Source organism: Myxine glutinosa, chromosome 3 (assembly GCF_964187855.1).
Source record: "Myxine glutinosa chromosome 3, kmMyxGlut1.1, whole genome shotgun sequence".
NCBI lineage: Eukaryota > Metazoa > Chordata > Myxini > Myxiniformes > Myxinidae > Myxine > Myxine glutinosa.
The window spans coordinates 93146585-93156067 of record NC_136263.1 but is presented as its reverse complement, the minus strand read 5'-3'; the positions used below and the strand labels follow the sequence as shown (position 1 = coordinate 93156067).

At 45.8% G+C, this 9483-nt stretch overlaps 1 protein-coding gene across 1 annotated transcript; it reads right to left on the bottom strand.

Annotated features, from left to right (window-relative positions):
• Positions 1-999: 999 nt before the first annotated feature.
• On the bottom strand, positions 1000-2804 carry LOC144891212 (protein FAM200C-like). Its single transcript, XM_078773588.1, has 2 exons — positions 2427-2804; positions 1000-2322 (listed from the first exon to the last, which is right to left on the bottom strand). The coding sequence occupies exons 1-2, from the start codon at positions 2802-2804 to the stop codon at positions 1000-1002; spliced, it is 1701 nt and encodes a 566-aa protein (XP_078629714.1).
• Between the last annotated feature and the right edge of the window lie 6679 nt (positions 2805-9483).

Here is a 9483-nt window from a genome sequence, read left to right as displayed (position 1 = left end):
ATCTCTGGAGCTCAGCCAGAGTGACCATCGGGTTCTTGGTCACCTATCTTACCAAGGCCCCTTCTCCCCCGATTGCCCAGTTTGGCCGGGCGGCCAGCTCTAGGAAGAGTCCTGGTTGTTCCAAACTTCTTCCATTTAAGAATTATGGAGGCCACTGTGCTCTTGGGAACCTTCAATGCAGCAGAGATTTTTTTGTAGGCTTCCCCAGATCTGTGCGTCGACACAATCCTGTCTCTGAGCTCTGCAGGCAGTTCCTTCGACCTCATGGCTTGGTTTTTGCTCTGATATGCATTGTCAGCTGTGAGACCTTATGTAGACAGGTTGTAGACATTATGTAGACAGCCTTTCCAAATCATGTCCAATCAATTGAATTTACCACAGGTGGACTCCAATCAAGGTGTAGAAACATCTCAAAGATGATCAAGAGAAATGGGCGGCACCTGAGCTAAATTTCAAGTGTCATAGCAAAGGGTATGAATACTTATGTCAATGTGATATTTCAGTTTTTTCTTTTTAATAAATTTGCAAAACTTTCTAAAATCCTGTTTTCTCTTTGTCATTATGGGGTATTGAGTGTAGATTGATGAGGGAAAAAATGAATTTAAACGATTTCAGCATAAGGCTGCAACATAACAAAATGTGAAAAAGTGAAGGGGTCTGAATACTTTCTGAATGCACTGTAGTTAAAGGCCGCCAGTCAGCCATCTTTGGTTGGATTGAAAAACAAAATCTTCTGCTTATGTATACCATCGTGTAGAACAGTGTTTCCCTAACTTTATCCCCCCACGAACCCCCTGTGGATGTCAGAGGTGTCCACGAACCCCCAACTTTTCGAGACACGATCTGAGTTATTATTATACTATAATATGCATAACAGTGCTTCGTAAAAGATCAAGTTCATCGTGTAATATTGTAATGAAAAAAAAACAAGAGATGAACAAATATTTATTCGGAAACTTCAAGATCAGATCACGAATTGTATCACGCATCGATCACCCATCACACACGATGAGACGGATGCTCCTGTTTTTCCTCCACGAGGCGTTTGATCCTCGGAGCTGTCTTGGAGAGGGCCATCCTCATGTCGGGGCCGACGTCAAGGCATGCCCACAGCTTTGTTTTCATGACGACAAACGCGGAGAACCCGGCTTCGCAGAGGTAGGTCGTGACGAAAGGCAGTGTCATTCGGAGCGCTTTCGCCGCTAGATTGGGGAAGGCCTCGTAGTTGCTTGCCCAAAACTCCGAGGGACTGGCGACAGTGGAGAACTGCATCTTCAGGCGGCCAGAGGCCTTCAGCTCGATCAGATCATCCTTGAGCTCGTTGTCGTCGTCGATGTCGTCAATTAGAATCGTGAAAGGATCCTGTATCCACGGATCGACCGACAGATTCGGAAAGTATCCATCAAAACTGTCAGACAGAGACTTCAGATGACCCTTGATGTCGACGACAAGCGTGGAGCAGAAATCATTCTGAGCGTCGTCATCCGTGAGGATTTGAGCGAGCTCCGGGAAGTTGACGAATGACCGCTTCTCCACGCGGTTGCTCCAAAGCCGCAGCTTTTCTCGAAGCGAGTTGATCCGTTCCGCTGCTTCGACGATCGTGAGGCTGCTCCCTTGAAGTGATATGTTGAGAGCGTTAAGGTGCCCGAAAATGTCGCTGATGTACGCAAGCCTCGCGACGAAGACAGGGTCGCCGAAGTAGTCCGCCAAGTCGTTGCCTTTCTCACGCAGGAAAATTTCAATCTCCTGACGCAGCTGGAGGACGCGGTTCAGAATTTGGCCCCGGGATAGCCAACGCACCTCGGTGTAGTACAGAAGATGAGTGTATGCAGCACCGATGTCTTCACAGAAGACCTGGAAGAGGCGGTGGTTGAGAGCCCGAGCGCGGATGAAGTTCACTGCTGTGACAACGATAGCCATTACATCACCGAGCTCCTTGGGGAGCGTCTCGGTCGCAAGGGCGTGGCGATGGAGCACACAGTGTGTCACAATGACGTCGGGGCACTTGTCTTTCACCAGCGCAACGAACCCGGATCGCTTTCCCATCATCGCCGGGGCCACATCCGTACACAACGATCCGAGCTTCGTCCACTCGATGCCGTTTTCTTCCATGAAATGGTTCACGATATTCATAATGTCCACCGATTTGGTTGTTGTTTTGAGAGGAGAACAGAACAGGAACTCTTCCTTCACAGCAAATCCCGCCAAGTAGCGTGCAAAAACCAGCAATTGACTGCAGCTCGCTACGTCGGTGGATTCGTCGAGTTGCAAGCTGAAACGGCAGCGCGATTCCCAGAGTTCTTGTGTGAACTCCTGTAACTCCTGTGAAACCACAATATCCTTTGACATGTCTTCAATTCTGCGCTTGATGGTGTTGTTGCACAGGGGAACACTCTTGAGTTCTTGGCCTCCTCGGGTCCGCAAACCAAGTTCGCCATCACCACGGCGCAGGGCTTTACAAGCGTTTCGCCAATCGTATGAGCCTTTTTGTCTTTTGCAATGAGGAGCGCTACTTCGTAGGAGGCTTCAAGGATAGGCTTCGTCGACGGTTGGAACCCGTGCCGAGTCAAGCTACCCTTCGCCATGAAGCGAGCTTTCTTGCTTCGGAACATGTCTTCAGAGTCGTTCTGATGAGTCGGATGGGTGCTGGCGAGGTGGGCTTTTAGCTTCGATGGCTTCATCGACGCCTCCGCCAGCACTTTGTAACACAGAACGCATTGCGGACGTTCAGTCCCATCCTTCTCCACAAACTTCATGAACCCCCACTTGATGTACAAATCATCGTATTTGCGCTTCTTAGACATCATGGATTGCAGTCTGAATCTGTGAAAAAAAATATATATATATATGATGTTGATATAAATTATATGATATATCAGATTTTATTTCAACAAAAAGTACTCTAGTTTTGACTTTCAGAAACGTCTCACGAACCCCCTGGGATGGACTCACGAACCCCCTGGGATGGACTCACGCACCCCTGGGGGTTAATGCACCCCAGTTAGGGAACCCCTGGTGTAGAACCATCATAACATCCAATATAACAATATACCATCATAACAGAGGAAATAGCAACTTTCAGTCTCTCAAAATCCATACTGAGTCCCAATGTATCGCATGTTAACATATAATTTCTCAAACAGTACATTTCAAAGTTTCAAAAAAATATAGTTTCGTTGATTGGTGGGGGGTGGGGGGGGGGGGTGCTAGGTAGGCCCCTCTAGTTCATGGACTATTAATTTCTTTGTTCATCAACAAAAAATATCAACTTGATAATGACGAGCCATTGGTGCAGTGGTTAACTGTGTAAATCATGTTTTCAATAAAGATCGACACACTCATTTTTAACTTGTGGTTATTTATCAATCTTATTTTTATAGAGTAAACGTATATCGTTATGTCGTTATGTTTATATGCGACGAAAACGTCTTCTTCTTCTTCAAAAATATTACCACCCTCTTCATTAACCATCTCAATGACGTTAAGACTGCAGAGACCCCTCAAACCTTTGACGACCCTTTAATTCCCCAAGACCCTTCAGACCACCAAGACCCCTGAAGACACAAAATACTCTGAAGACCCCAAAGACCCTGAAGACCAAAAACACCCCAAAGACCCAAAATACCCGTCAAGGCCCTGAGGCTCAAAAAGACCCTGAATAACCAAAAACCCAAAAGACCCTGAAGACCCAAAATACCCCGAAGACCCAAAACATCCTGAAGACCCAAAATACCCCAAAGACCCAAAACACCCCAAAAACCGAAAATACCCCGAAGACCCCAAAGACCCCAAAACACCCCAAAGACCCAAAATACCCTTAAAGACCTAGATGATGCAAAAGACCCTGAAGACCCAAATGCCACCAAAGACATAGAAGACCCAAAATACCCCGAAGACCCAAAACACCCCAAAGACCCAAAACACCCCGAAGACCCAAAACACCCCAAAGACACAAAACACACTGAAGACCCAAAACACCCCGAAGACCCCAAACATCCTGAAAACCCAAAACACCCCAAAGACCCAAAACACCCCGAAGACCCAAAACACCCCGAAGACCCCAAACATCCTGAAAACCCAAAACACCCCAAAGACCCAAAACACCCCAAAGACCCAAAACACCCCGAAGACCCAAAACATCCTGAAGACCCAAAACACCCCGGAGACCCAAAACACCACAAAGACCCAAAACACCCTGAAGACCCAAAACACCCCAAAGACCCAGAACACCCCGGAAACCCAAAACACCCCAAAGACCCCAAAACACCCCAAAGACCCTTAAAGACCAAGAAGAACCAAAATACCCTTGAGACCCAAAAGCCCCTGAAGACCCCGAAGACCCAAAAGTCACCGAAGACCCTTGACACCCAAAAGCCTCTGAAGACACCAAAGACCCAAAAGACCCTGAAGACCCGAAACACCTCAAAGATCCAAAATACCTTTAAAGGCCCAGAGGATCCAAAAGACCCTGAAGACCCAAATGGCCCTGAACACGCAAAACACCATGAAGACCCAAAAGACACCGAAATGGTCAAAGATGCCTACCCCTCTGAAACGACGTGTGGTGAGGCGCGCGGAGCGTTCCGAGTCAAGCTAGTATATATAAAATTGTAAAATATATTTTTTATAAAATTGGTATAAAAGTTGTTATAAAATTTAATGCCACATTTATAAAATGCCATGGACATCACTTGGCCAGTCTGATGTAATGCAGAAACTTTGGGTTAATTATCGCTGATGTCGCATGCTCAATCAAGAGGGACGTGCAAGAGGGACGATGATCACATGGTGTCATTGGACTGGGAGGATGGCCTAGAGGTAACACGATTAAGTGACCTCTGAGCCATGTAGCCTGGGTTCGAACCTCACCCGGCTATAAACTGCCATCCAAGTGTCTCGCACACAGGGTGATTGATCAATGTCCCTCGTATGGACGTTAAACTGGGCGTCCCGTCTGCCGGAATTAGTTGGTGGACTCAAAGCTCCCATGGTGTCCTTCATGAAAAGCAATTGAGCTATCGCTGGCACCCTGGCTGCTTCAAAAGCCTGTAGTGTACCTCATATTCACAGCACAGCATGATGCACAGCAGAAGCTCGAAACCAAGCTTGAGTGACATCCATTTAGAACTAGAGATCTTTCTATTTTAACGTAATATTTTCTCTTTAATTTGAAATGATCAGCCTTGGGCATTAGGAAAATCTTATGTTGTCAATAGACTAGGAGGGGAAAAAACAGAGACCCCACCTTTTTCCTGATTTCTTCTGGAAATATATTGTCGGTTGTATTGGCAAAGTATGATGAAATGAATTGAAGATGCTGTTATTGTATTTTAAGGAAGAACTGTATTACTCAAGGAAAGCAAAGACAGGGTTTAGATCCATTAAAGAGCAAATAACGATTAAAATAAATAAATTCCAAAGTGACAAGTTACATCTTATTATATGCATTGTGTTAATACAGTATATTCTGTCTGTACCGATCCCCATTCTGTCTCTACCTTCCCCCTCTTGTACCCACTATCTACTGGACTTTGTGTCCTTCACACCCAAGAAGGTAGGAAACCTTCTGTACAGCCTTGACCCTGCTTCGCTGATCGGCCCAGATGGCATCGGTGCCCATGTTCTCAGACCCTGCCCTGCCGTTGTTGCTTCTAATCTGTCTACTCTTTTCAGCCTCTCCTCCAACTTCAGCTGCCTCACATCCATCTGCAGCTGCTGATGTCAAGTCTTTCCTGTTTTGAAACTGCCTGATCTCTGGCCATCCATTTGGATTCACTTGTGCTCACAACTCTGGGCATTCTGCTGCTCCGCTCTCAGTAATGGATGCTGGCACGAAGTCCAACAAGAGGTCAGGCCCATCTCCCAAGACATCTCAGGCATTCGACACAATCTGACATCCTGCTTTGCTTGCAAAGCTCTCTGGCTATGGAGTAAGAGGCTGCTTTCTTTCCTGGATTTCTATTTTTTTCCACTCAAACTGTCAATGTGTCTCATTTCCTCCACTCTCTCTCTGTCAGTGGAGGCTGAAATGGTCCCAAGGCAGTGTGCTGGGCCCAGTCTTGTTCCTAATCTACATAAACAACCTCTGATGCTCAGGAAAACATTCTCTTCCCTTTTGCAGATGTTTCCAAACTGTCACGCAGTACCCCCATCGCACTGGGAGGCAGACTGTAGGTGCATTCCCCTTTGCTCACACTCCCACCCTATCACTCTGGTAGGATTGTCAAATTAATCCACCTATTCCCATGGTCAGCCAATGGAAGAGGTTCAGCCTCTTGAACTTCTATGCCTCTCCATCAGCAATGACCTATCCTGCGTTGATCATATAGAAAAGCTAGCCACCAAAGCCCGGCACAGACTGGGCATCATCTGTCATTGCAAGTCTTTCCTTAAAAATATAGTCATGGTAAATAAGGCCTTTGCCCATCAGCCAATGGAGTACTGCTCTCCCCTATGGGCTGTCACCCCAGCATCGCATCTGTTTCGCCTGCAATCTGTGTAATCTATAGCTTGCAACATTATTGGAATTCCCTGCGGTAAGACAAATCATAGGCTTGTTTCTCTCACATTGCAGACAGGTCGGTGTTATCTCTGCTTTCTACTGCCTCTCCTCTGGTTTTCTCAGCACTCCAACCCTCCTGAACAATTCCAGGATGTTCCATTCCAGGGGCGGATCCAGGGATTTCAAGACGGAGGGATGCACCAAACCATAGTGCCGAAGGGGGTGGGGAGGAGGGTGAAGGGGGGTCTGGCAGTCCTCACCCAGGAGATAAAAAAAATTGATGAATTTTGTATGTCTGCGTGTGTGTGTTTGTGTGTGTATGTGTGTGTGTACGTGTGTGTGTTTGTGTGTGTGTATGTGTGTGTGTTTGTGTGTGTTTGTATGTGTGTATGTGTGTGTTTGTGTGCGTGTGTGTGTTTGTGTGTGTATGTGTGTGTGTATGTGTGTGTGTTTGTGTGTTTGTGTGTGTGTGTGTGTTTGTGTGTGTGTGTGTGTGTGTCATGTTTTTTGTATAGTTCTACTGGAGCTTTCTCATGTGGAATTTCTGATTTGTGTAGTTCTTCCGAAATGATTGTTAAGATCTCCTGAGTTAATTAGGCAAATTAACTACAAACAATCGGGAATAATTCCAGTGACGAAATTTATGTCACGAAAGCATGGTTTTTTTTACCGTCGCACTTGGAGTGTTTTATAATAAAACAAAAGTGATTTAGAACCTCTGAGCGTTGGTAAGCCGCCTGGAACGTTCCTTATTCAAAATAATCTGGACACGAGGATCGTCCCAGGATATTCAGAACTTATAATTTATCATCGAAAATCTGAAAGGGGGGAGGGGGTGCGCACTCCCTGCGCCTCCCACCCCCCGGATTCACCAGTGCATTCTTCCAGCAACCAACTTTTTGTCAACCTCTATAATCGACAGTACATTCAGAAAGTATTCAGCCCCATTCACTTTTTTCACATTTTGTTATGTTGCAGCCTTATGCTGAAATCGTTTAAATTCATTTTTTCCCTCATCAATCTACACTCAACACCCCATAATAACAAAGAGAAAACAGGATTTTAGAAAGTTTTACAAATTTATTAAAAAGAAAAAACTGAAACATCACATTGACATAAGTGTTCAGACCCTTTGCTATGACACTTGAAATTTAGCTCAGGTGCCTCCCATTTCTCTTGATCATCTTTGAGATGTTTCTACACCTTGATTGGCGTTCACTTGTGGTAAATTCAATTGATTGGACATGATTTGGAAAGGCACACACCTGTCTACATAAGGTCTCACAGCTGACAATGCATATCAGAGCAAAAACCAAGCCATGAGGTCGAAGGAACTGCGTGCAGAGCTCAGAGACAGGATGGTGTCGAGGCACAGGTCTGGGGAAGCCTACAAAAAAATCTCTGCTGCATTGAAGGTTCCCAAGAGCACAGTGGCCTCCATAATTCTTAAATGGAAGAAGTTGGGAACAACCAGGACTCTTCCTAGAGCTGGCCGCCCGGCCAAACTGAGCAATCGGGGGAGAAGGGCCTTGGTAAGAGGTGACCAAGAACCCGATGGTCACTCTGGCTGAGCTCCAGAGATCCTGTGTGGAGATGGGAGAAACTTCCAGAAGGACAACCATCACTGCAACACTCCACCGATCTAGGCTTTATGGCAGAGTGGCCAGACGGAAGCCTCTCCTCAGTGAAAGACACATGAAAGCCCGCTTGGAGTTTGCAAAAAAGCACCTAAAGGACTCTCAGACTGTGAGAAACAAGATTCTGTGGGCTTTCATGTTCAAACAAATTGCAACAGCATTACAAAATAATGAATACGAATACATATGCAACTCTATGGCTATTCAGTTTGTTCTTATTTAGAATGCTATTGTATGCTACATGGTTCTCAAGGAGCTAATGGCATTATATTATCACGATAATCAGGCCCATTATCGTGATATCGGTTTATCCATTATCACCCAGGCTTAACTACGTATATATATATATATATATGTATATTTATATATATATATATGTATATACACTACATGACCAAAAGTAAGTGGACACACGAACATCACACATCTCATTCCACAATCATGGGTATTAATATTATATTTGCTGCGAAAGAGTCTTCACTCTTCTGGGAAGGCTTTCCACTAGGTGTTGGAACATTGCTGCGGATATTTGCTTCCATTCAGCTAAAAGAGCATTAGTGAGGTCGGGCAATGATGTTGGGTGATTAGGCCTGGCTCACAGTCGGTGTTCCAATTCATCCCAAAGGTGTTCGATGGGGTTGTGGTCAGGTCTCTATGCAGGCCAGTCATGTTCTTCCACACCGATATCGACAAAACCATTTCCGTATGGACTTCGATTTGTACACGGGGGCATTGTCATGCTGAAACAAGAAAGGGCCTTCCCCAAACTGGTACCACAACGTTGGAAGCACACAATTGTCTACAATGTCATTGTATGCTGTAGCGTTAAGATTTCCCGTCACTGGAACTAAGGGGCCTAGCCCGAACCATGAAAAACAGCCCCAGACAATTAATCCTCAAACACCAAACTTTACAGTTGGCACTATGCATTCGGGCAGGTAACGTTCTCCTGGCATCCGCCAAACCCAGATTCGTCCATCAGACTGCCAGATGGTGAAGCGTGATTCATCACTCCAGAGAACGCGTTTCCACTGCTCCAGAGTCCGATGGCAGTGAGCTTTACACCACTCCAGCCGACACATGGCATTGTCCATGGTGATCTTAGGCTTGTGTGCGGCTGCTCAGCCATGGGAACCCATTTCATGAAGCTCCTGACGAACAGTTGTTGTGCTGACGTTGCTTTCAAAGGCAGTTTGAAACTCAGTATTGAGTGTTGCAACCGAGGACAGACTATTTTTACGTGCTACACGCACTCGGTGGTCCCGTTCTGTGAGCTTGTGTGGCCTACCATGCACTGCTATGCAAGATATTTTATTTAATACCAGTAGGAGCTCAGCTTCCTCG